Below are 26568 nucleotides of genomic sequence, written 5' to 3'. Positions count from 1 at the left end.
CCTTTTTTTTCCCTACCAAAGCATTCAAAACGTTATATAGGCAAAACATTATATAGACAAGATTAGGAAACTGGAGGCTAAAACATATGAAGGACAGTTGCAGGAATTGGGTATGTCTAGTTTAATGAAAACAAGGACTAGGGGAGACATGATAGCAGTGTTCCAATATCTCAGGGGTTGCCACAAAGCCCACTCCTGGGGGAAGGACACTGCAAAATCTCCATTTCCACCCCACTCCAGGGCAAGGATATTGCAAAATCCTCATTCCCTCCCTACCCCACTAACATGCTTTCCAGCTACGTTCTCCTGTGCAGGGCAACAAAAGAAGACCCAGCCAATCAGTTGGGACTCTGATCAGCTGGGACTCGGGAGGCAGTGAATAGATTGGGGGTGGGGCCAGTCAGAGGTGGTATTTGCCAGTTCTCCGAATTACTCAAAATTTCTGCTACCAGTTCACCAGAATACTTGAATACCACCTCTGAATCAAGGAGAGAAGCAATCTAGAACTAAGGAGAAATTTCCTGACAAAACAATTAATCAGTGGAACCACTCGCTTCCAGAAATTGCGGGTGCTCCAAAACTGTAGGTTTTTAAGAAGAGATTGGACAACCATTTGTCTGAAATGTTATAGGGTTTCCTGCTTGAGCAGGGGGTTGGGCTAGAAGACCTTCAAGGTCCCTTCCAACTCTGCTATTCTGTTATATTTGTTTCTTTATGCTTGAATACCACCTCTGAATCAAGGAGAGAATATTTGTATGTTCTCCTTCTATCTTACTTGTTTCCGTATAGCCTTTTTAATTAGAACCTAGGTTTAGCATTTGCCATCTTTCCAACTCTTGTTGGAGCATCCAAACGGCCATTATTGTTATTTCTCATTCAGTTCCAGTGGATGAAAGAACTTGTTGGGATAGGAAGGAATAACACAAAGAGTGGAGAGGCTTCTGTTTATCTGACTGTCAAATATTTAGTAATTGCAGAGAACCACAGCCATGACTTGGGGAAGCAATGGGATGGCAATTAGCAAAACATAACCTAAGCCTGGGAAGGGGAAAAGATTTTAGAGAGAAACTTAAAATTGCCCTACCTTGACTCTCTTTGCATAAAGATGGAGGAAAGGAAAAACATGTCAGGCTTTCAAGATTCTCTTACTAAGCCAGCAACAAAGATTTCTAGCATTTCTTGTAGAACCTGTTTTCTGATCTGGTCAACCCCAAATGGCTGACATTCATTTTGAAAGTCACTTGCTTCTCTTGCTTGGTATGGTTCTCTACAGCAATCCTCCCATGATTGAAGAATTATGAACTTGGGGTGTCATAGACAGAAACCAGTGCTTAGCCTGGTGAGCTCTCTGGGGCCCTATGTACTCAGTTTTCAGCTCACTCAGATGATCAGGGCTTAAAATATTGTTCCATTGTCCACCAAGTATTACACATAAAAGACATTAAATTCACCTTTGGCTTTATCTGTGGAAATGAATATTCCCTCATTTTACCTGGCACACATTACTGGCTCTCGTTTTGCTTTCAGGTGAAATTTCCTAAACTCTTGATCCAAGAGTCTGATCCTTTCTATTCATGGTTCATCAGTTTTGGGGGCAGTTATGGGTTACCTTATAACTTATAATCACTTGGCCCAAAAGAGAACCGATGGCTTTGATGTAGCCAATCTATTTCTTCTTTCCTGAGTTCATATGCAAAGTAGAGCATAACTGTTGTTGTTTTTTCCCCACTACAAATTTTACAGCCTCTGATTAATATATGGATACAAAAACTGTTTATGATGGGGAAAGTATGCAAAAAAGTTCATGCATGCAAACAAGCATAATGAAAATGTACATAACTTTTCATGCAGACTTTTACAAAAATCGTCCAACTCATGGAAATGAGACAGAACAAACATGAGCTTCAAATAATGTGAATGTTATATAGCAAGTGTAGCAGGGACATTTACTCATCTCTAACTACAATTTATTTTAGCAGCAGACAATATTTATCTGGGCTCAGAAGCTAAAGAAGAGTTGGGCTGGATAGTATTTGGATGGGAGACCAAGGGATTGTTGGGTTGTAGGCTATACTGGGAAGTCCAAAAGCATCCTAAAAGAAGACTGTAGAAAGCTACTTTCATACTGTTGCCAGGAAAATGGCATTAAAGTGTCCATAGAGTCACAGAAATCCAGCTTGACTTTGCAGGAAGCTTTACTTATTTAACTGTAAGGCCAAGGAAGAAAGGCTGCGGATACTGTTCTTTTAAAGTAAGAGATGTCAACTTCCATTAGCTTGAGCTCTGCGTTGCCTGTTGTGTAGCACGTCAAGGGATGTGCTTGTGCCAGAATCTGTTTTGGCTTGGAAGTGGCAAGATAAGCAGAAAGGAGACCTTATGTTTCAGCAAGGCTTAAGCATTTCCTTTACTCTTTATACATCCTGTTTTTTAAAAAATGCAAACAGGGCCAAACCATTCTAGTGCACTCTGGGGATCACAAAGAAATTTGGAGGTCAGCATCTATTGCACCCCTCCCTCTTAATGTGGCCATTCCACTAGCAGCCCCTTCCACTTACAGCTAGAGAGGACTAGTTGTTAAGAAGCATTTGGTCATAACAGCAGCTGCTACTCTTACTGTTCTCAAAGAGACTAAGATTTGAGTCCCCAGGGTTCTCTACTACAACCCTACTCTACCCTACTTTTTAAATGTATAAAATACTTGTTTTAGTTTTAAACTAAAAGAGACAGAGAAGCAGAATGCTTGCCTCTACAATCACCTTTTACTTCCAAGAAACTCTGGAATTCTACAATATCTTCATGTTGCTTTTGTAAAAGAATAATGATTAATTAATGCTTTGTTTGCAACCTCATGAGATGAAAAAAAGGGGTTGGTGTCAGGAAACAACCAGTGTGCACTCTGTTAAATTATAGTTTTGTAATTGAATTCATTTCTGTGTGGCAGTCATCAGCACTCACAACATAAGGAGACTTTGGTGATCTCTGAGCTTGGTTGTACACTGATGATGTTACCCAGTTGGGTAATGAAATGTTTGCAAGAAAACAACTAAGCTCAGAGAGCACCAAAGACTCCACAGTTCAACCCTGACCTACTTTTATTCTCTTCTGTTGGTACTCACAACATGCTGTCAAAATGTCAGATGTGCCCATTGCAAAGCAATTCCATGTTATGCCAGGAGAACTGCCTGGTCATGCCATGATAAGTCACAAGTGTACTTGAATGCAACTTTGTTGATGTATTTATTCTTACTATGCACCCAGAGACTGTGGGACCTGTGAGCTAACATCTGAAATCTCAACTAAGAGAAAATTTGCTTCTGTGCACTTGGTTGTTACCTGGTAGTTGAATACACTAAGACAGAAAAGATCACATTGTATTCTAAGGAAGAAGTGGCTCACCTCTTCTACTTAGAGATTGTAGGGTTAATTGAAGTATGCCTGCTCATTACTTCATAATTTCAGCATAGCGCTCCCTTTCTCAATGTTTTTCCATTACATTTAGTGAGGGTTCCTTGATGGTGGAAAAAGTATTATTTTACTTACGTGCTTGTAGCTTGCCCAATTGCCAGCAGGGAGATGTGCAACAACATACAAAATAAAACATAATCATAAAACCCCAAAAATAAAAGTTAGAGGGTGGATGCCCAATTCTTACCTGGAACAGCTAAGGGAAAAGTGGATCTCTCTCTCTCTCTCTCTCCCTCCCTCCCCTCCCCCCACCTCTCTCTTTCTCCCCACCTCATTATCTTTTTCATTTTAGTGTTTTCATCCATGTGCTTAATTAATTAAGAGATTTTTAGGAGATTTCAGTGTCCTAAGCCTTACTTTCGGGGCACTGAAAAGGCATTTAAAGAGGGAGTAACATTTTTTAAGAAACAGGACAGGGTAGGTTGAAGAAGGGAAGGATTAGAATGCAAGGTATTTATATTTGAAATCCAAAACTGTGAATAAGAGAAGACAGCTCACATATTCAGGTAAAGTAATATAGGTAATCCTCGACGTACGATCACAATGAGCCCAAAATTTCTGTTGCCAAGTGAGACATTTGTTAAGTGAATTTTGCCCCATTTTATGACCTTTCTTGCCACAGTTGTTACGTGAATCATTGCAGTTGTTAAATTAGTGACACAGTTGTTAAGTAAGTTTGGCTTCCCCATTTATTTTGCTTGTCAGAAGATCACAAAATGGGATCATGTGACCCTGGGACACTGTTACAGTCATAAATGGGAGTCAATTGCCAAGCAGCTGAATTTTCATCCCATGACTATGGAGATGCTGCAAAGATTATAAGTGTGAAAAATGGTCATGTCATTTTTTTCAGTGCTGTTGTAACTTTGAATGGTCACTGAATGAACTGTTGTAGAGTTGATGACTACTCGTACAATCTTAAAAGTGCTTAATAAATGGAAGGAAATGGCCATTCACCAGTTTACAGCAACACAAGGACTACTAACCGGAGCATTTATTTGTCACCAGATCTTGGGGTGCATCCTGAAGCTGGAAAAAGAAAGTTAATCAGTTGTTTTGGCGTGATGTGGAAGTGGTGTGCTATTGCCTTTTCCAAGATGGTGGCTTAAGTTTCCAGCCTGGATAATAGTCCTGTGGTCCCTCATCCAAATACTATCAAAGACTGACCCTGCTTAGCTTCCCAGCCAAAGCTTGCTAAGTGCTGCCACCTGTTGAAGCAGCATCCCATATAGCTGTAAATTTGCAAAGTTTCTTTTCTTTCTCTCATTTTAGTGACATAAGAAGAACACGAAGGGGGTAGGTACGTTAAGTTATTTAATTAATATATACAATTTATATTCATTTAAACTAGGGGGAGTGGGCGTAATTTTGTTTCTCTCTCTCGGTGCAGTGTCAGCCTTAGATGCCACTCAAAAGTCAAATGTGTTGCTTCAGAAAAGGTGTTCATCCTGCCCCTTCCCCCCCTCTCTCCCGGGGATGCAAAAAGGATCTTGTGTACGAAACTGCAAAGGTTCATTTTTTTCCTGAATCACAGCTACATCTGATTGATGACAAATTGTGTGTGAAATAAGTACAAGGAAGATTTGCTCTCTTATTTTTATAATACAAAACTGTTCGGAGTGCAAGCCTGACCATTTTGCTGTTGCACAGATTATTTTGGCTACCCCTGTCACTAGAAAAAAAAATATTTGGTTGCCTTTATAGCTAGCCATAGCACTTTGAGGTTAAATAGAATACAATATTGCATTGCCCTCTTGGGGCTGGTGTCAGTTCCACATGGCTGGGAGACCAACGAAGAGGTCTCAAAAGCCAAATGCTGTTTGAGCCTTCCTCTGTTTTTAGAAACTAAAAACAGGCTTATCTGTCACATGTTTACCTAACCTTTTCCAAATCTACGAAAGATCTCAGTTCCATGGCAAAGCACATATAGTACTTCTTCTCTCCCTCATATATACAATACAGATAATTTGATGGTTATTTCTCCTGCTCTCCTCCTCTTGTCACAGCTTCCATTTGCTGTTCCAGCAGAAGTTGGGAATCTGGAAGAAGCCACAAAGTGAGCACCCAACTCTTTCACGGACAATGCAACTTACTCTAGAAGAATATATGGAGCACTCATGGAATTAGAAGCTTCTTTTGATTTAGTCTTAATCTGTTTTTAGGTGGTTTCCGTCATCTTCTCAGCCTGGGGCTAAGATGTTTAACTGGGTATCACAACATTGAACCGGTGTACACATTGATTGCATCTAACTCTAAACTGTGGGATGATCTTCCCGAGGCATTTCATGTAAATGTTAAACAGAAGGGAGGAGAGGTCTGAGTTCTGAGGCACATCACATTGAAGCTTGGCTTCATTTTTTCCTCCCCCAAGAAGAGATTGTAACAGCTATTCAAAAAGGAGAAGAATCCCTGTAGAACAATCCCTCCATTGCCCCAGCCTCACAGACATCCCAAAAGGTTTCCATGGTTGATCCTATGGAACAGATTTGAGAAGCAATGGGAAGTGTGCTCCATTCCCTACCTCCTGCTGCAGGTCATCCCTAGAATAACAATAGCAATAACACTTAGATGTATATACCGCTTCACAGTGCTTTACAGCCCTCTCTGAGTGGTGCACAGAGTTAGCCTATTGCCCCCAACAATTTGGGTTCTCATTTTACCCACCTCAGAAGGATGGAAAACTGAGTCAGCCTTGAGCTGGTGAGATTTGAACTGCCAAATTGCAGGCAGTCGGCAGTCAGCAGAAGTAGCCTGCAGAACTGAACTCTAACCACTGTGCCATGGTCTTAGAACTTGACTGGAGAGGATCCTGATAAATTGTCTGATCCATGCTCCTTGGCAACTGGAATTCAGCCAGTCTTACCAAGAAAGAATTGACCGAAGAATGCCCAATAGTTATCTAGAACGATTGGGTCATGAGATGACTTTTTAAGCGTGGGAGAGGCACAACTGCCTTCTTCAAGGCTAGCAGCATCACTCCCTGACAGCCTTCTGAGGTAAACCAAAGGGGAAATCCTGATCAGATAAACTAATTCTGCTTCATTTAAGGTTACAACAGAATTTTGCATAACTGAAAGTCATTTTCACCCCATCTCCTTTACAACCCAAGAAACTAGGGCGAATCTCTTCTGGGCTTCTTGTACCACCCATATTCTTGCTGTGGGCTCAGGTGCCTTTTATCTGATCATTCCCTTTGTTGTGTCTCTTTTCCCTATCTCCCAAGGTCACTCCCATATACCATTATACCCCTTCTGAAAAACATTCATTCACCATTGTTATTCCTGTTCTGAACATTCTTTCTCTATTCTGATCTGCTGTCTCTATCCCCTCATGACTGCCCCAATGATAAAAGTCAAGAAGTAAAAAATTTGCTTTAGTCACATTAATCTGGAAAAAAAAACACCTTAATATACATATACACTTTCTTCCTCAAAGAAGACAAACGTAGTACCAAAGACCCTGAAGTTTTTGCTTTCAGCTCAAGATGCAGATGTAAACAGCTGAAATACTAGCTCACGTGAATTTAGAAAAGAAAGAAGAGAAGGGTAAACATCAAATAAAATAGTGGGAAGGCAAGAAAATGGGATTTTAAAAAAAGATTATGTTCAAAAATAAAAACTGTTAAGAGACAGCATTCTCACAGTCATATAAGAAGCAGGGCCATCCATACGAGATGTAGAACTTTCTGTACATAAATATATCCAAATTGTTACACAAGATAAGAAAAGGCACTTCAGGAAGAATGGAATTTGAGACTGAGAAGAGAAATTATGGGAGCTATGCTTAACTTTTTTACCACCTACTTTTTAATCCAAATCTTGTCCCACAAATAGTTGTTTGTTTTTGCTTATAGGATTGCATTTTTCTTTCATCACACTCCTGCCTGACACTTTAAGAATAATTTCTGTACTCCTTCTGCATAATGCCTTCTTGCAGAGGTAAAAATGTTATTTGTTTTCTGCCAGGAACGCTACAAGTGAGGTTAATATGAATACAATCTACCTACTTAAAGCAGATCATCAGAAATATTTTCCAAGAAGCAAGTTTTTAAAAAAATGCATTTTCATTTTGTGCCCTTTATAAAATAAAGTAAATACAATTTATATAGGGATGATGTATTTATTTAACATGTCATAAATTTTGGAGCAAATAATATCCAAGCAGAAATCCATGGAAGTCTGCATGTGATACTTTATACAGCCTGTGAGGCAAACTAAAGCATTATTTAAGAGAGGACCAACTTGTCTTTCATATGGGTAGCTCCAGAGATATCTGGCAGAAAACATTCTAGCTATGTTCTGAAAATAATTTCAAGAAGAGACTTCCTGTATGTTGCCACAGTGAATAGACAGATTGCTGGTTTTTATTAGCTAGCAAGACAGGTTTACCAACAGAATCATCTCTAGATACTGGATCCAAACTCGGATAATCTCTGCAGATCATTGAAGTTAACTACATTACTGCAGATGCTCCTCATGGATAGACTATGGTAACTGTCATTTTTTAGTACAGGCTTATGAGTGGAGTGACTGAGAGTTGAGATTTACATCAAGCTCAAACTTGCAAAACAATCTTTATGGACACTACACTTAACCAACCCTTATATATCAATCACATTTGAATTTGTTAAAAAAATATTTCCATATTGGAGTGATTGATGAGCCTTCGGACTGATAAGGTTCTACCATATTCATTGGCAAGTTTGCTTCTCTTTAAAGATGCTGGTATGAATATTATTTCTAAAGTTTTTAAAATATGATCTTTTGGGGGGGGATTGTGCAGCAAAAGGGGCTTAGTATTTGGATTTTGGAAAGTTAATAATGTATTAAGGAGCATAAGGCTTTGGAATTATAGCTTTGAAATATTTAGAATTTTTTTCGTGAAAAAATGGAGATTGTTCTTGATTGTTTTATGATAAGGAGACCTTGAAGGCTAGACACTAGAGCCAGAGGATTTTAAAAAATGAAACAGAATTCCTTTGTGCAGATTTTGAACTAAGATTTTGGACAGAATGGATCAGATGCTTGTTATAATTGACAGAACATGTTCTTACAAAGTTGTAAAATAAGAACTAGCTGCAGTGAATATTTATGAAATTAATTTGAAGGAGAATTGACTGCAATACAAATGGATCTGATGGAGAAACTGGTGTTAATAGAGTTTAACCTTTAAGACCTCTTTTCAAGAGTAGGGACTTCTGTACCAAAGCTAATAACCCACTCAATGACCCATAATTTGATTAAATCAAAATTCCATTTTATAGCAGATTCTAAGGTCTGAATTGACTACTACATGCCTAATTCACTCATTGAATTAAGAGAGATTTGTTTAATCATGATTTCTTGAATATGACTGTGTTTATTTGATTTTATAAATTTGTAAACCATAATTGCTGGGCTCATATATTACACAAGCCCAAAAACAGTTACAACATGCTTTAGGGGGATGTGTGAGCTCAACATTTCCAAATCTTGCCCTACTGTATATTCCATTTGAAATAGGAATTTTGAATGTAAAATCAAGACAACGAGGCTGTAACCCATGTAGAGTTTATATGTGAGTGGACTGTTAAGTATATTCTCTTAGGAGCGTTACAAGTATTTTCAAACAAAGTATTAAAACATAATGCAGCTTGTTAGATTTTGGCTTACTAAGTTGCAATAACCTGGCCATTATGTTTTTTTTAAGTTATTGACTGATGGCTTACTATTATGTTTCAATCTGACCATTATGGTTGTATGGTTACCCATGATTGAAGCATACACTTAGCACTTGTGAACTCAGCTGGTGGCTATTTATTTCAAAATGTAGAGCCTTCTTCACATACAGGAAGGAAAGTTTTTTGGTTTCATTTTGTAGCAGGGCTTGTGGATTCATTAAACATATTTTATGTCAGCAGTTTGTCAGTTTTTCAGAGAGAACGATTGAGCAAGTAGAGAGAAGAGCATTTTGGTGTCGCTTGTGTGCAGATATCCTGACTTGGATTAAGTTAGCAATTTATCTACTTTTCCATGTGTCATACTTGAATTCTAAACTCTAGACATGAACTTTATTTTCTGTCCTTTCCCCTCCCCAACTCCAGTTTAGAAGAAGCATAGTTCATTTTGAATCAGACTGTTTTAAAGGCAGCATGAGATGGACAATAAAAATTGTGCACTACTGTGTAGCATGTTATTTCTTGTACAAACTACTTGCTTGAAATCTATTCCTTCGCCTCCCTCCCCTTAAAACCTCTGCTTTTAAGATTCCTTGAAAATGGCTGCCATCTCAATGTACCATACCTTCGGGAAGCTAACACTGATTTTTGTGCCTGATTGAGTGCTTTGTCCTAGGCGGCGTTAGTGCTTGTATTGCTTGTGTATGTTTGAATTGCTGATGCTTTGAAGTTCAACATAGTCTTCCACATCAGAGGATGCATTGGCATGTGTGCTAGCCAGCATATAAATGATACCAACATTGTAACTAGCAGCCAAAATATGGAAATGTTTGACAAAGAGATTCTTTTGAGCAAAAATTTTTTAAAAAAAGACTTTCATCGTATTTTTAAATTTTAATTAATTAATTTAAATCTGTTATATTTCAAAGATGACCTGCTTTTCTGATCTTTTGTTCTCTTTATTATTATGGTTTGCAAGAGGGAGTGATGCTGGATTCTTTAATACAGAATTGACCAAGGCTTTTCTTCCTCATTAGATGTAATAATCCTCTTTATATCTGATTTAAACAATGTTTCTAAAGGTAATTGTTAACAATTCCCTTTTTAAAGATGCAATCCCAGAACCAATGGATTGCTAAATAATATAGGGAACAATTCTCCATAAGCAAGAAAGTTAGTCTCGCAAAATTTGGGAAATTTGTTTTTATCTGTTCTTTCTTGTAATATGCTCAGTGATAACAGTACATGTATATCCTCTGCCTTACATTTGGAATAACCCCTCTGGGAAGATTAGCCTGAGAATGGTGAGGTCTAGGGGTGAAGTTTATGGCACAGCAAAAAACCCATTTTTTTGCCTGCAGGCTAGATGTAAAAAAGATACTGAGATTCTAGAAAGAGTGCAGGGAAGAGCAACAAAGATGACTAGGAGACTGGAGACTAAAACATATGAAGAACGGTTGCAGGAACTGAGTATGCCTAATTTAATGAAAAGAAGGACTAGGAGAGACATGAGAGCAGTGTTCCAATATCTCAGAGGTTGCCACAAAGAAGAGGGAGTCAAACTATTTTCCAAGGCACCTGAGGACAAGACAAGAAGCGATGGATGGAAACTAATCAAGGAGAGAAGCAACCTAGAACTAAGGAGACATTTCCTGACAATTAAAACAATTAATCAGTGGAACAACTTGCCTCCAGAAGTTGTGAATGCTCCAACACTGGAAGTTTTTATGAAGATGTTGGATAAACGTTTGTCTGAAGTGGTGTAGGGTTTCCTGCCAAAGGGCAGGTTGTACTAGAAGACCTCCAAGTATTCTATTCTATTCTATTCTATTCTATTCTATTCTGGTCTGGTCTGGTCTGGTCTGGTCTGGTCTGGTCTAGTCTATCATTCTGAGGTGCACAGAGAGCAAGATGCCCATAAAAAAGCATAAATTTATAAAGTTTCATGCATTTTCTATTCAAATTCGGCATGGGGCCATCAAGGAACTTTTCACTAGTATTGTTTGGCTGAACAAGTGCTACAAGCGAAAGGTTTAATAAGGAACTTTTTCAATACTCGTTATTCTGCATATACAATTAAGAATGGCATTAGAATTAGAATCACTGTGGATGCTTGTGTTTGCTAAGCCATATGGCATACTGAAAGAGAAAAGAGATTATAGCCTGTCATGTTTATACATTTTGTGTAGTTCGAGTAAGTGGATCGCTTGCAGAGGTGACCTTGCAGAGAGAGGCTTGCAATATCAGCCATTCAAGTTTTTCTCTTTCCTGTTTAATTGAATAGTGTTCCTGATGTTTCTCCAAGAAATATGATTTTGGCAGGAGAACATCTTTTGTACTCGGTATTATCTTTCTCCAGAAAGTGTTTAAATTGCTAACCAGTCACCTCTTCCTTCTGATGATGATACATTTCATAAGCTGCATGTGTTAATTAAGCGATCCTTGGTCCTGAGGGGCTGGCAGGATCCATTAGGACTTTGAGCTGTTTAAACCCAGTGATGCTCTCTTGTCAGTCTGATATTCTTGGAACCTTACAGTATCTGAACCCCCCCCCCCCCCATCTGAAAAAAAAAACAAAGTCCTTGTAGATTGAGACTCTGGAATCACTATTTTCTGCCTGAAGATAGTGGGCCAAAGTCAGATGAAATCTTGTGATGTGTGTGCATTCACATTGTCAGTCAGTCAGTCAGAATAGAGCTGGAAGGGACCTTAAGAGTTCTTCTAGTCCAATTCCAGAAGAGACTGGACTGCCATCTGTCATAAATGGTGTAGGGCAGCGATGTTGAACCTTTTTTGGCTCACGTGCCACAAGTGGGGGAGCGCAGGGGGGTCGTGTGCGGGCGTGCCACACCCATAATGCAATGCGTGACCCCCCAGTGCGCATGCACGCACAACAGGTGCGACCCCCCCATTTTTACATGCTTTTTTCACCCTCCCCAGGCTCCAGAGGCTATATAGGAGCCTGGGGAGGGTGAAAAGAGCCTCGCCCGCCAAACCGGAGGCCCTCCAGAGGCTTCAGGGACCATCCGGAGGCTTCCCTGAAGCCTTCGGAACACTTAAAATGACCCTCCGAGCAAACCGGAAGTCACTTCCGGTTTGCTCGGAGGGTCGTTTTAAGCGTTCCGAAGGCTTCAGGGACGGTCCGGAGGCTTCCCTGACGGCTTCGGAGCGCTCAAAACGACCCTCCGAGCAAACCGGAAGTGACTTCCGGTTTGCTCGGAGGGTCATTTTAAGCGTTCCGAAGCCGTCAGGGAAGCCTCCGGACCGTCCCTGAAGCCTCCGGAGGGCCTCCGGGGGGCAGGGGAGGCTCTTTTCGCCCTCCCTAGGCTCCTATAAAGCCTCTGGAGCCTGGGGAGGGTGAAAAACGGCTTTTAAAAACGGTGAACTCAGCTGGCCTCGCGTGCCCTGACAAATGGCTCCGCGTGCCACCTGTGGCACGCGTGCCATAGGTTCGCCATCACTGGTGTAGGGTCTCCTGTTTGGGTGGGGGGGCTGGACTAGATGACCTACAAGGTCCCTTCCAACTCTGTTAATCTGTAATCTGTAGTTCCCTACTCAAGCAGGAGACCCTCACTTTTAGGAAGTTTCTCCTCAATTCCAGGTTGTTTCTCTCCTTGATTAGTTTCCATCAGGGATGGGCTTCAAACATTTTAGCAAGGGGTTCTCTGCCTGGTTGCTGGGTGGGCATGGCCATGGTGGGCATGGCCTAATCAACCTCCTGCACCACAGAGGGGGCACAGTTTTGTCCTCCCTGAGCTCCAGAGGCTTTCCTTGATCCTCCAGGAGGGCGAAAATGGTCTCCCCAGATTCCGGAGGCCCTTTTTGCCAAACTTCTAGTAGGCTCATTTTTCGCCTTCCCTGAGCCTCTGTGTGCGCCCTGGACTTACCTGCATCCAAAACGGGCCGTATGAGGACTCCTGGGAGGGGAGGGGCAGGGTGGGTGGGGCCAGCCAGGAGTGGAATTTGGGGATTCTCCGAATTGCACAGAATCTTAGCTAGAGGTTCTCCCGAACCCCTGTGAATCCCTAGCAGCCAACCCCTGGTTCCATCCATTGTTTCTTATCTTGTGTTCTGGTGCTTTGGAAAACAAGTTGAAACTGTCCTTTTTGTGGCAGCTGCTCAAATATTGGAATATTGCTATCATGTTGCCCCAGTCCTTCTTTTCTCTAGACTAACCATACCCAGATCCTTGGTGAACTAAAGTCACTAAAATAACCAAACAGAGGGGAATAGAATAGAATAGAATAAATTTAATTTGTTAGCCGCTCCCTCTCCAAAAGGACTCGGGGCGGTGTACAATCAAAAACCCATACATATATACATATACACACAATACATATACACATACATACAAACACATACATGTACCCGGAGGAGGTAACACTCGTTAAAAGCATACAATAGTAATAATAGAATTAAAATTAACAATTAAAATACCATCAGTTAAAATTACAAATTTAAAAAGATTGTCAGGAGCAATGGGATAAAACTATGGTTGAGCCAGGCCAGCTAATTGGAAAAGGTGGGTCTTGAGCTTTACACGGAAGGAGCGGAGATCGGAGGTAATCCTGATGTCAAGGGAGAGGACATTCCACAGGGCTGGGCCCATCACAGAGAAGGCTCTGCTCCTAGGTGTCGCCCCCCGACACTGTTTAGTGGACGGCACCTGGAGAAGTCCTTCTCTGTGCGAGCGGATTGGTCGCAGGGATGTATGGGGCAGGATGCGATCCCGCAGGTAACTAGGTCCTGTGCCATGGAGCGCTTTAAAGATCGTAATCAAAACCTTGAAACGCACCCGATACACCACAGGAAGCCAGTGCAGCTCGCGCAGGAGAGGTGTTACATGGGAGTATCTGGTACTCCCCATAATCACCCGCGCGGCCGCATTCTGGACCAACTGCAGTTTCCGAGTGCATCTCAAAGGAAGCCCCATGTAGAGAGCATTGCAGTAGTCTAGGCGAGACGTCACCAGCGCATGAGTGACTGTGTGTAAGGCATCCCGGTCCAATAGGGGGCGCAATTGGCGCACCAGGCGGACCTGGTGGAATGCCCCCCTTGCCACGGCTGTTACATGGTCGTCCATGGACAGCCGGCATCCAGGAGGACGCCCAAATTGCGTGCCCGCTCAATGGGGGCCAGTTGCACGCCCCCGATGGCCAGAGATGGAAGCAACTGGTTGAACCGGGGGGCCGGAAGCCACAGCCACTCCGTCTTGGAGGGGTTGAGTTTGAGTCGGTTGTCATCCATCCAGACCCGTACGGCTTCCAAGCACTGGGACATCATTTCGACGGCCTCGTTGGGGTGGTTCGGGGTGGAAATGTACAGCTGAGTATCATCAGCGTACAGATGATATCCCACCCCGAAACCACGAATGATCTCGCCCAGCGGCTTCATATATGTGTTGAACAGGAGTGGTGAGAGGACCGACCCCTGTGGCACCCCACAAGTGAGGGGGCTCAGGGTCGATCTCTGCTCCCCTGCCAACACACGTTGCGTCCGGCCGGAGAGGTAGGAGCTGAACCACCGTAAAACGGTGCACCGAACCCCCAACCCCTCCAGCCGGTGCAACAGGATACCATGGTCGATGGTATCAAAAGCCGCCGAGAGGTCTAATAGGACCAGGACAGAGGAACAACCCCTATCTCTGGCCCTCCAGAGATCATCAACCAACGCGACCAAGGCCATCTCCGTGCTGTGCCCGGGTCGGAAGCCGGACTGGCGCGGGTCTAGATAATCATTTTCCTCCAGGTGTCGTGGAAACTGATAGGCCACCACACTCTCTACAACCATCGCTAAAAAGGGAAAGTTGGAGACAGGACGATAATTGGCTAGCTCCGTTGGGTCCAGGGAAGGCTTCTTGAGTAAGGGTCTCACCACCGCCTCTTTCAAGGCGGCTGGCAGAGACCCCTTGCCCAACGAAGCATTCACTAGGCCCAGGAGCCAGTCGCGTGTAACCTCCCAGGATGCCAGTACAAGCCAGGAGGGGCATGGGTCCAATAAACATGTGGTGGGTCGCAGACGTCCACGTAACCTGTCCAAATCCTCGATGGCAACCGAGTCAAACTCCTCCCAGAGTGGTCTCTCAAGACTCGCCTCGGACGTCTCCACTAGACCACTGAAAGGGACCCATTCCCTCCGGATTTGAGCGATTTTATCCTGCAGATATTTCCCAAATTCCTCTGCCCTGCCCTGTAAAGGGGCTTCCCGCGGCCTCTGAAACAGAAGGGAGCGGGTCACCCGGAACAGGGCGGCAGGGCGGTTATCTGTGGATGCAATAAGAGCGGCACAATGTTGACGTTTGGCCGCTCTCAATGCCACAAGGTACGTCCTTAAGTGGGTTCGTACCTGTGCTCGGTCAAATTCGGAGCGGGAGGATCTCCAACGACTCTCTAGGCGTCTCTTGTGGCGTTTCATCACCCTTAGCTCCTCGGTAAACCAAGGGGCCAGGGTGGTTCGTTGCCGCAGGAGAGGCCGCAAAGGCGCCACTCGGTCTAGGGCCCCGGCAGTCGCATTATTCCATGCGGCTACCAGGTCCTCTACCCGGGGGCGGGTCAGGTCTACAGGAGGTGGCCCAAGCTCCATCTGGAACCTATATGGTTCCATCAGGCGCTTGGGGCGGAACCATCTAATATCTTCCGGCTCCGCCTCCCCGCAGCGGGGGGTAGCACCAGGGAAGTCAAGTCGGAGAAGTGAGTGATCTGACCATGACAGGGGAGTGATAGTTAAATCCCCTATTCCCAGATCACTCATCCAGTGGCCAGAGACAAAAACAAGGTCCAGTGTGTGGCCTCCCTCGTGTGTAGGGCCCTGAATCAATTGAGTCAGGTCCATGGCTGTCATGGAAGCCATGAACTCCCGAACCCCCTCGGACGCTTCTCCCACCGACGGCAGGTTGAAATCCCCCATCACTAGAAGTTTGGGGGTCTCAACCGCCACCGATGCAATCAGCTCGAGGAGTTCAGGCAGGGCCACTGATGTATAGCGAGGAGCCAGGTATACTATCAGCAGGCCCAGCTGTCTCCCTGGGCCCCACGTCACGACAAGGGACTCACACCCGGATGTCTGCGGCACAGTGGACTCCCTCGGCTCTAAGTCTTCCCGGATAATCACTGCTACCCCACCGCCCCTTCCCTGGGCCCGGGGCTGGTGGAATGCTTGATAACTTGGTGGGCACATTTCCACGAGGGGTAGACCTCCCTCGTGGCCCAACCAGGTCTCAGTTATTCCTGCGAGGTCCGGCTCCCCCTCCAGAATTAGATCATTGATGAGGGGGGCCTTATTGACAACGGACCTCGCATTGCATAACAACAGCCTCAGGCCCTGGGTCTGTAGATCCTGCCCACCTAGCCACAGTGCTTCAGCCTGGGAAATCTTGAGCTGACAATGTCATGGCAGGGAAGTAAGTGCAAAACACTATTTGTGCTGCTGCCAATTCCAGGGGTTTACAGATGAAGAAAATTCACAGCAAATTATGAGTCCCCCCCCCAGGTTATGCACACCTACTTCTGCTCATGAAATGAAGCTTCCAAGTAATTATATATTCTATATACCTTGCAAGACTTCTGCCATGGCTTTTCCTCAGACCTTCACAACAAATCTTAAAAGATTTGTGGTAGAGGGATGCATGAAAAGGGGAGTCCATTTAGTGCTTTGCAATTACTTCTGTGTGTCCTAATATATGAACAATGTTTCCATTTTTAATTTCCTATCGCGTGCTTCAATTGCACTGCTTTCTCATTCTCTGGTCCGTTTCAACTCTCAAATATTCTTGCGTTCTTCCATTTCTGAAGGGAGACTTTCATTCAACTTCCCTAACATGGCATTCTCTACGACGAGGTTTGGATGACAGCTAGCATGTTGGCTGGCTGGGGATGATGGGAGATGTAATTCGATGCAGTTTGTGGCACTAAGAAGGAAGGCTGCAAGTGAACACCAGAGCCCCAGGAGTAGCAGGGCTTGTTATGAAATAAGAAGATTGAACAACACATATTGTTGTGGCAGGCAGCAGATTGTTGCCTGATATTCCAGCTGCAGAGATTCTCAGCATTGCTGTGGCTATGATTTTTCTTTTTAAAAAATGTGAACAATCTCTATGACTATGCTATGTGAAGCAGGAGAGAAAGTAGATCCTCCTAATGGCATGAATGAGGGCTCTGTGATCCGATGCAGAGGCTATCCAAGGCAGAAATAGCAGAAATATTTATTCATCCATACATAAAGGACAAAACCATCAATTTGTTTTATTAGAACTTCTCACTGCACTGGTCATTGTCCTTATTGCTAGCCAATGAGGACTGAGGTTGGATCAACTTGGTGCTTGAATTAACCTTAGCATTGCAATTGTCATTTTATTGATTTGACACACTGACCATTTGACCTTTCTCCAGGTACTCCCCCCCTCTCTTTCCTCCACTCTCCTCCTCCCAAAGTATGCTAACCAGAGAGAGAATAACTGGCATCAGTTGCCTCGTGACTTCATAGCAGAGATGGGAATGTGGCTCTCCCGAGGCTTAATTCGGTGTTTTAATCATTATAACCCATATATCAAGATGGAATGCCCCAGATGCAGAGAGGAAGATACCTACCCTTTCCAGAAACAATTGCTAGGATTCACATTTCTAGGGTGTGGTATCCCTGAATGGGAAGTGCTTGGAATCTGGGGGGAGGGGGAAGAGACCCAACTTTTCAGTACAAGCAAGTCAACGTTGTGTCAGATGCATTGCAAAAGCGAAAGAGGAAACTGTCCAGAGAGTCAGTGCAGGCATCCCAGATAAGAGTGCAAAACAAACAAACAAACCCCAAGAAAACTTAGGAATTTCTCACCCCCAAGCCAACATGTTTGCAGGAAAGTCATTGGCTCCCTGCTTTTAGGAGCAATTACCCTTAGAGCAGCCATCAATCCTGTAGCCTCTTCCGAAGGGGCTGTATATCCAAGCAGCCACTGTCAGCTGGGATGATTAAAAAGAAAAAGAAAAGAAAGGCTGCTTCTCCTGTACCCCTCTGCCCAGGATGAAGGGAGAATGCAGCTACCTAAGGAGGCAGGACTCTGGGCACAGAACGGTAGCTTCCCCACCTGTAGCCTGATTGGTTAAAAGCAGCTCATGTTGGATTTGCTGTGAAGAGGCTAAGGGGGAGGGTTTTATTTTAAAGAAGGTGGTGATGTGGAGGGGGGAATAGAGGAGCCCGAGAGTACATTTGATTGGCTGGGGGAGGGGGCTTGAGCTGGAGAGAGTGCTGAGCAGGCATTCATGAGATACGGTGAGGCGAGCGTCTTTCCTCCTGCCTCCCACTTCAGATGCAAGGACAGGCTGAAGCACTGTGGCTGGGTTAATAGCACGGAGAGGGAGCACGACTGGACTGGAATCTCAAGAGTGACAGCGCCGTGCATGAAGCACCTTCTACTTCTTCCGTCTGTCCTGGGCTTCCTCTGTCCGAGGAGAGACGGGGAATCGTTTAAAGTGAGCTGCACCATCTCCGGGCAGAGAGATGGGACCAAGAGGAGCAGGGCAGGAGAACTGCTTGCTGTTGGGATAATCTCTAATCTTAGCCTCTTTTCTGTGCAACATCCCTGGTTTACTGTTTTTGGTGTCTTTTTAGGAGCAATGTGGAGTGAAGGTTTTATATGGCACTTGGGATAATCCGCAAGACTGTCGCTCTCCCTTTCAAAAGCAAAGCAGACCATTGCTCTCCCCGGGTCTCTCTCTCTCTTTCTCCCCCTCTTTTGACTGTGGGGAGGGGGAGACTGTGGCACCAAAGACGATGTTCTCTGCGCAGGAAAGATTTCTCCACAAGTAAGCCCAGGGGTTTCCTAACTCCTGGCTGAGCAGGTTTCGTGTTAGCCGACGGGCTGCTTTTTGCAACTCACTTTACTCCTTGACAGAATCATGGCAGGCAAAAGAACAGCTGGCAGAAAACATTAGGGGGTGGGTGGGAGCCAACTAAGGAAGTTGTGGAAAGCCTGTCCTTCCCAACAAAATAAAACTGCAAAGATTCTTGTCAATACTAACTCTGGAACACTTTTGACGTCACCATGCGCAGATCTAGCACCGATGAATCAACTTATCATAGGAGCCCTTCTGTGGACAGCAAGGATTACAGTTTTCCCAATGGCGCCTTCCGTCGCTACAGCAGCATGTACGGCGGCCAATTTGGAGCCGCAAGTAACTCTTTTTTTGGATTCCATACCAACCCGGGTCCTAAGGCCACCAAGGCTAAGTACACCTCCCCCAAGGGGAACAAGTATGTGGTCTTTTACTTGGATCTCTCCTTTATTTTTCTTCTAGAACTGAAGAGGTGCAGCATGGCTCACAACTGCCTGCAGTGCATTAAGTACCTCATGTTTGTCTTCAACTTGCTCTTCTGGGTGAGTATGTACCTGTGCATGGGTTTATTTAGCCCTTGGGTGTCTCAACAAGTCTGGGGATAGCTTGCCTCTCCAACCTTTGGGCAGCAAGTAATGGGGACAATGGGAGCTGGTTGTAGGCATTATACATCATGCACGCCGAAGTTGTAGACTGAAGTGACACAATTTTGGATGACACCATTTGAGGCTGTGGGGGTGGATCCTCGTGCCTTTGAATGCTCTGTCGGTGAGAGAGAAAGAGAGTCATTCATAGAGAACGCCAACACATTAGCAAGAAATTGGCAGGTGTCCTTGCTTCTTGCATGCCAGCAGCTTTTTATGGGAGGGAGCATTTTAAAAGACAGAATCCCAATCCTTGGTATGAAGTGGTACAGTCCAGAGTCCTGCCACTTCATTTGCCCCTTTGCTCTGCATAATGGTAGAACCAATCTGGCTTTTCCTGTTGAAGTTGCTTGAGTTAGTGAGGTCCAAGAAAATATTGGTCCCTGTTTTGTTCTGTTTTTCTGTGTTCTTCATCAGTCTTGTTAAGCTGCATGCATATCCAGATGCTGTTCCTGAGGCTGGGAATTCATTGCACTTCATGTTCCATATGAATCTGTGCCCCTGCTCAAGTCTCAAATGTGCTGTTAATTGCTGTGCGGGATCATGTATCTAATCTCGGATTTGCATAGTCTCTTTAAAAGATGATTCTTGAAATACTAAGACACAAATTGATGCTATTCTGTGGTGATGACCAGGAATAATCTGACTCAATGTGTACATTGTGCATATGAAGATAAGCTGCGCCCTTGTGTCTGATAGAGTCATCAATATTAGTGATACTGCAGGTGGAATTTGAGAGATTAGCAAGCTAGTACCTGGTTTTCTGCAGTAAGAAGACACTTTACAGCACAGGAGTAGACTTACTGGGCAAAATGTGTACTGCACATCCTGGTAAGTAACTTCCAGTCCTGTGATAAGGTGTCATATTCCTTCATTTCCAAATAGTGTTTGAAAATCCTAACTATAAAGTGACTTTCTTTCTGTGCCGCTTATTCAATTTCCTGTACAGAAACAATGTGTTGGTGGAAATACATTGACTTGACCAGATGATTGATATATATCTATGTCAATCTCTATCTCTACCTCTACCTCTACCTACCTACCTACCTACCTACCTACCTACCTACCTACCTACCCACCTTTCTTTCTTTCTTTCTTTCTTTCTTTCTTTCTTTCTTTCTTTCTTTCTTTCTTTCTTTCTTTCTTTCTTTCTTTCTTTCTCATCTATCTATGACTTGTACATTCATACAGTTGGAAGGGGGCCATCCCGACCAATCCCCTTCTCAATGTTGAAATCCAAATTAATAATCCCAAACAGATGGCTTTCCAGCTTCTGTTTGAACACATTATAGAAGAATACATTAATGTTTTTAAAGCAACTGGAGTTGTATTGTTGTTAATTTAACTGCACATTAATTAATTTTGCCCATAGAATTCTTAACACAGTTGTCTAGCATATTTTTTTTGTAGAAAAATAGATAACAGAAGGCAACTTTACTTTAGAAGGTATTAAAAGGTGCAGTTTACTTGAGTAGGTATAGCACTCTTTCAAATGTTTTTCTTTCCTTTTCAGGAAGCAAAGCTAAAGACTTCTTATACTATTCCTCATCACCGTATTCAGTATTTAAAGAATAAAAAAAATTAAGATTGAGAAGCTGGCGGGGCCTAAACAGGCCCTATTATGATATTTGCATGGAAAACTAACCCAGGTTGTCTTTCTTCTTTTTGCCACAAACAAAACATTTCAAGCACATACAAATATTACGGGGGGAGGGGGGCAAGAAAACAACAGCTGGAGCCTTGTTGGGATGGAGGGAATGTGGTGGAATTGCTGGTTGCTTTAAAAAGGTCAGGCTCAGATTGACCCAGAATCTCCCCCTCCTCCCCCCCCAATACATTTTCCTCTCTTGTTTCAAGGTGTGTGTCTGTGTGTGTGTGTGTGTGTGTGTGTGTGTTTCTCAGCGTTTATTCACTTGTTAACAGATTTTTTTGAAACACAAGGAAACTCTGTGAATAAGCTGAAAGAAAACATCACTCAGGCTGTTTCCCAGCTCCCAGTTCTCCGACACAGCTAGAGTCCCAGTGTGTGTAGCCAGTTTGTCCCAAAGCTTCTTGAAAAGACAGAGAATCGGGTTTGTTGACCTTTTCATCCACCATCTCTTCTCCATCTCTTGCTGAATAGAGAGCTCAGTCAACCAATTGAACAATATATGCAGAAAAAAACACGCACGGAGATAGCCTTCCTTTTAAAAATAATGCCCAGGAGAAGACTTAAAGGATATTCTCTGAAATTCTTCCATGCATCCTGCACTGCAGACAAGGCATGTTTTTTACGGCTTGTAATGCAGACTTACAATGGGAATGCTGCAAAGGTTTTCCTTTTAATTTAACCAATTCAAGATATGCTATTGTAGTATTTCTTGAAAACGACGACGAGAGTTATAGCTCTTTGATGTCTCTTCTTTTTCTCAAACTCTTGGGCAGAAAGGTGCCTGTGGTGTAATAAGATGCCCGTGTCTCAAGGTTAGATCAGGGAACATACAAGAATTTATCTGTTGATACCAATCCGTATTTGAATATAATATATAATTTTTTTTTCAATATTTAATTTTTTATCTTTTTTTAGGGACTGGATTTATGTTTTGGTAGTTTGAACGACGTTTAAGAATCTAGGGCAAGCTCAGTTCAGAGCTTCCATCTCCACTATGGTGCAAATGCTTTCTCTTCTAGGAAGGAGTATTCCTAGATAATTTTAAAAAACATTTTACATGTTCCACACAGGAGACTTTTCTCGCTGGCTCAGAGATGCTGCATTACCCATTAAAATGACAATAGGCAGACACGCTGGCCTCCTTTTAACAAAAAATGTATGTGTCACATGTACAGCTGAAGAGCCCATTGTATACCCAATGGTGAATAGATTTGTTATTAGCAGCTGTTGGAAAAATGTAATTGTTCTTATGAGCCCAAAGATACAGTTCTTCTTGGATGTGATCAATTCCTAGATACCTCCACACAAAGCTGCAAATTTTCAACAGTATTAATAACTATGGCTTATAGAAGGTGGTTTGGTGCTTTTATTTGCACTAACTGTTTCAGTTCTCCATCCCCCCCCCCCAATCCATCATTTACCTATCCAACCATCCATCCACCCACCCAATCCTAAGTAGTAAGTTTATATGCTTCCTATGTTGCCAGGTGCAACTCTGGGCACCTCTAGCTATGGTATCATTTTATTTATTTATTTGATTGATTCATTGATTTCTATAAACACCCCCACCACCCATCTTGGGAAACAACTCTATGTGTATTTTTGGTTTTGGACAGTAAACAAACGAATACGCCGAACTGACCTTCACACTAGGAGAATCTAGCAATATGGCCATATCCTCATAATACCATGTACTCACTTATGCTCACCATGCATCTCTTATTCACTCAAAATGAAAAGTATTTTAAGCCCACTTGCACTTTTGAACCTAGTTAATGTCATGTAGGAAGACAGTAGAACTTCCATTTCTATATCTTGCTCTACCTAGTTCACTAATTCTATTCAGGAGTGACCATTTGTATAAGTTGGCCTAGTTCCAATGTTTTCATTGCAAAGGCACACATTTATCCCCCTCTAATTTTGAAAACAACAACTTCATCCATATGCCACAGAACACTTTGCAAAGCCTGAAGCATGCACCAGTAGGGATTGAGGTGTGTGTGTGTGTGTGTGTCCTTATATTTTGGAAATGGGAGGGGGGATGAATTCAAGCAGCTGGACTCAAGGATAAATGCAAGGTGATAGAATGGACATTTTGTTTGAATTATGCCAATCTGATTGCAGCTTAATACTTAGCTCAATTATGTTTTGATCCAAGACAGGTTGCCTAAAATCAAACATTTCTAACCAGTTATGATGGAAAATGGTTTTCCATCATAACTGGTTAGTGTTGGGTTAATGACTTTCTGGACATGTTAGGAGATGGGCAATGACATTCATATGGATTATGTTTTAAGAAATGTCAACTATCCAGAAGGAAATGTGGTGCAGGAAAGAAACAGACATAAAAGATGATTGGAAGCAGAATACATTGGCACACATATACATACATACATGTAAATATGCCCAGAACAGTATTTTGGATTGATGGTTGCCGAGAATATACCCAATATACACTTCAGACATCAGCATGGGTTTCACACAAAAACTGTCATATATAGCTGGGCGATTTGCTTTTCTTTTAAAATAATCTGTAATTGTTTTCTGCAAAACTGGGCCTTTTCTGCAATACCATACAACATGAACAGTTCATATCTTCAGGAACACCCTACTTTCAGATTCTAGTTTTTGTTTCTTATATGGTGATGCTTCATATAGCAATGCTTTGGATTTTTCTGGAGAAATCAAGACAAAACATAGCATAAACTTTGATGTATATTTCAGGTCAGCATTAACAATGGCAGGGCAAATTGTTTTGTTGGGGAGGGGTATGGCATAGGCTGAATGTATAACACTTGATTGTCATGTAAAGGAGATTTGGAGTTTGGAAGTAGTGAGTCTTCAAGTCAACACTCAATGGTTAGGTTAAGTTTCTTTGAAATAAAATGTAGTGCTGCAATTCTTATCAGTTTGGGGACATTCACATTTCATATAGTGGGTTATGTGTAGCTAAAATACAGATAGAGTAATGATAGCAACCTCCATTAAGTGTTGGCTAGAAGATTAACAGTTCTTGCTAAGAATAACCCCAAAGTAGATCTTTGCTGGTCAAAGTTGGGGAGAAATATGCTATAGGAGAGTGTTGGCAGTCAGAAAATTAAGGAAGGTGTAGTAAGATGCAACACTTAGAAAGATAGCCAGACAAGTGAGATAAGGCCAACCCCCCAGTTGTGCATTAGATACAGAATCAGGCCTGCCTGGAAGTATAAAATGTCACTGTAGTTAATGGAAGAGCAATATGTGCCTGGAGATTCAGCTCATGTTGTACTTGGGGGATAGAATACTGATACTTTTCCTTTACTCCATAACTCAGAGATAGCTCCTTGCAAAGATGTCATTTTACTACAGACTTGCAGCCTATCATTCAGTCAGAAAGTATTTCAAAGAGGCTATCATACCTTAAAACATAGCAATAATTCTGTCAGATTGACTAGAACAGGCCTCTGCTAGAAAATCTGGGAGTTACAGCAGGTTGGGGAAGGTTTCAATGGAACAATACAGTCCAAACCTTTCTGCAAATCAGAAGGCTGCCAGTTCAAGAATGCTTGGTTCTTCCATTTTAGCACCAATTGAAATGGCTAATCCAGTCTGTTGTTAGCAGTACATAGGCAAAGACATAAGTAATGTTGCACTAATAGTTTTCAATAGAGGTACTTAAATGGAAACAAAGGCAGTGATAAACATGAATTGTTTCAGTAGTATGTCTGATACCAGAAGGCTGGAGAATAATGGACCTATTTGGAAATTTGAGAACATACCATAGGTGTTTTCCCCAAATGACTGTTGTGATGGTCTTACTATCTCACAGATGTCATTTAAAAGCACTGATTTACAGAAATGTTGTTGACTAACCCATTAAACCTTTTCCTATTCACCTTGCTTTGTCCTTCTACTGGGCCGGTGGGTACCAGAGGTGGTATTCAGCAGGTTCTGACCAGTTCTGGAGAACCGGTAGTGGAAATTTTGAATAGTTTGGAGAACCAGTAAATACCACTGATTGACCCTACCCCCATCTATTCTCTGCCTCCCGAGTCCCAGCTGATCGGGAGGAAATTAGGATTTTGCGGTATCCTTCCTCTGGAGTGGGGAGGGAATGGAGATTTTACAATATCCTTCTCCTGCCATGCCCACCAAGCCAAGCCTACAGAACCAGTAGTAAAAAGTTTTGAATCCCACCACTGGTGGGCACACTTCCAAACAAGTGACTAGGGTCCATTTTATCCATTGTTCACTGGGGACCTAGCAACAGTCTTTGAAACAAAGAGGATGCTGGAAAATAAGGTTTAGCAGAATACCACTTTCTCATTTAAAAAACAACAACAAATGAAAAAGCAATTTTTTGAGGAGGGGAATAAAAGACTATAGGAGCTATCTGCAGGTATATGGGCACCAATAGGATATCATACTGGAGACTTCAAGTCTGTGTTATCCGCTCTTATAAGCTTTTCCATTTAAAATTCTATCAATTTCCACAAGGGTAAGGTCAGCTATAATTGTATCAATAATTCTTTTGGTATTTGAAATTACTAGTGGTACTTATCCTAGACTGGATGAGCGTGTTTTACTTTGAGTGCTACTTATACCTTGAAACGTCTTGTGAAATATATAATTTATATCAATTCTATTGTCATAGTAGTGCTATATTAATGCATGCCAAATTTCCATCAGAGAGACTTCTTACAGGTTATGGCTGAGATTCAACAAACTGCGGAGATTGCCGTGCCTACCTAAGAGACGTTAGAATGTACTGGTGTTTTTTTTTTTTAACAACAGCTCTACATGCTGTAAAACACATTGCTTTTTGAATTAAGTAGTCTTTCCAAGGCAAGTTCCCATAGGACAACAGCCTACAATGATTGAAAATGAATAAAAATTGGTCCAGTCTTAGGATATGTTTAATGTGACTGTTTTCATCTCACTATTTTTACTTGTAAAGTTATTTTAAAAGGTGTCCTGTAGTGCAAGGGTCCCCAAGCCCCAGGCTGTGACCTACATGGAACTGGGCCATGCAAGCAGCAGACTGGCAAGTACACATATGCATGCCAGCCCAACACTCGCACGGCACAATTCCCTCCCCCACATCCAGGCTGCCAGGCTGCAAAGATTGGGGACCACCGCTGTAGTGTATATTGAATTGAATTACTAAAAAAAAAACCCCAAAGGGTCTTTTCCATGTTTTTTCTGTGCCATTTCTCTTGATCTTGTACAGAGCTACTTCCTGTCTTCATCAGGGTTGTGGTAGGTGAACAATCACTGCTCACCATTCTTCATTAGTTATTTACCACATCTCTGAAAGAGCCTGGCACACCCACTGTTATCCTCTTTCTTCAA

General features: G+C 42.7%; 1 protein-coding gene across 9 annotated transcripts in view; it reads left to right on the top strand.

The window, feature by feature from the left end:
- The window catches only part of TSPAN4 (tetraspanin 4), a 752078-nt gene that overhangs the window by 456233 nt on the left and 269277 nt on the right, over nt 1-26568 (top strand). For 6 of the 9 annotated variants that reach the window (XM_081970276.1, XM_081970273.1, XM_081970275.1 and 3 more), the window contains one exon: nt 19405-19484. The exons of 1 other annotated variant lie outside the window; for it this stretch is intronic. In XM_081970276.1, coding sequence (XP_081826402.1) covers nt 19422-19484 — 63 coding nt within the window. In that variant the 5' untranslated portion in view covers nt 19405-19421. Of the gene's footprint in view, nt 1-18419; nt 19485-26568 lie in introns of those variants that run through there. 2 more of the 9 variants (XM_081970272.1, XM_081970270.1) reach the window with 2 other exon arrangements.

The sequence above is a fragment of the Natrix helvetica genome (assembly GCF_964273705.1).
Source record: "Natrix helvetica genome assembly, chromosome: 1".
Taxonomy (NCBI): Eukaryota; Metazoa; Chordata; class Lepidosauria; order Squamata; family Natricidae; genus Natrix; species Natrix helvetica.
Note: the sequence above shows the minus strand (reverse complement) of the source record. Positions and strands in the feature narration are given on the sequence as shown.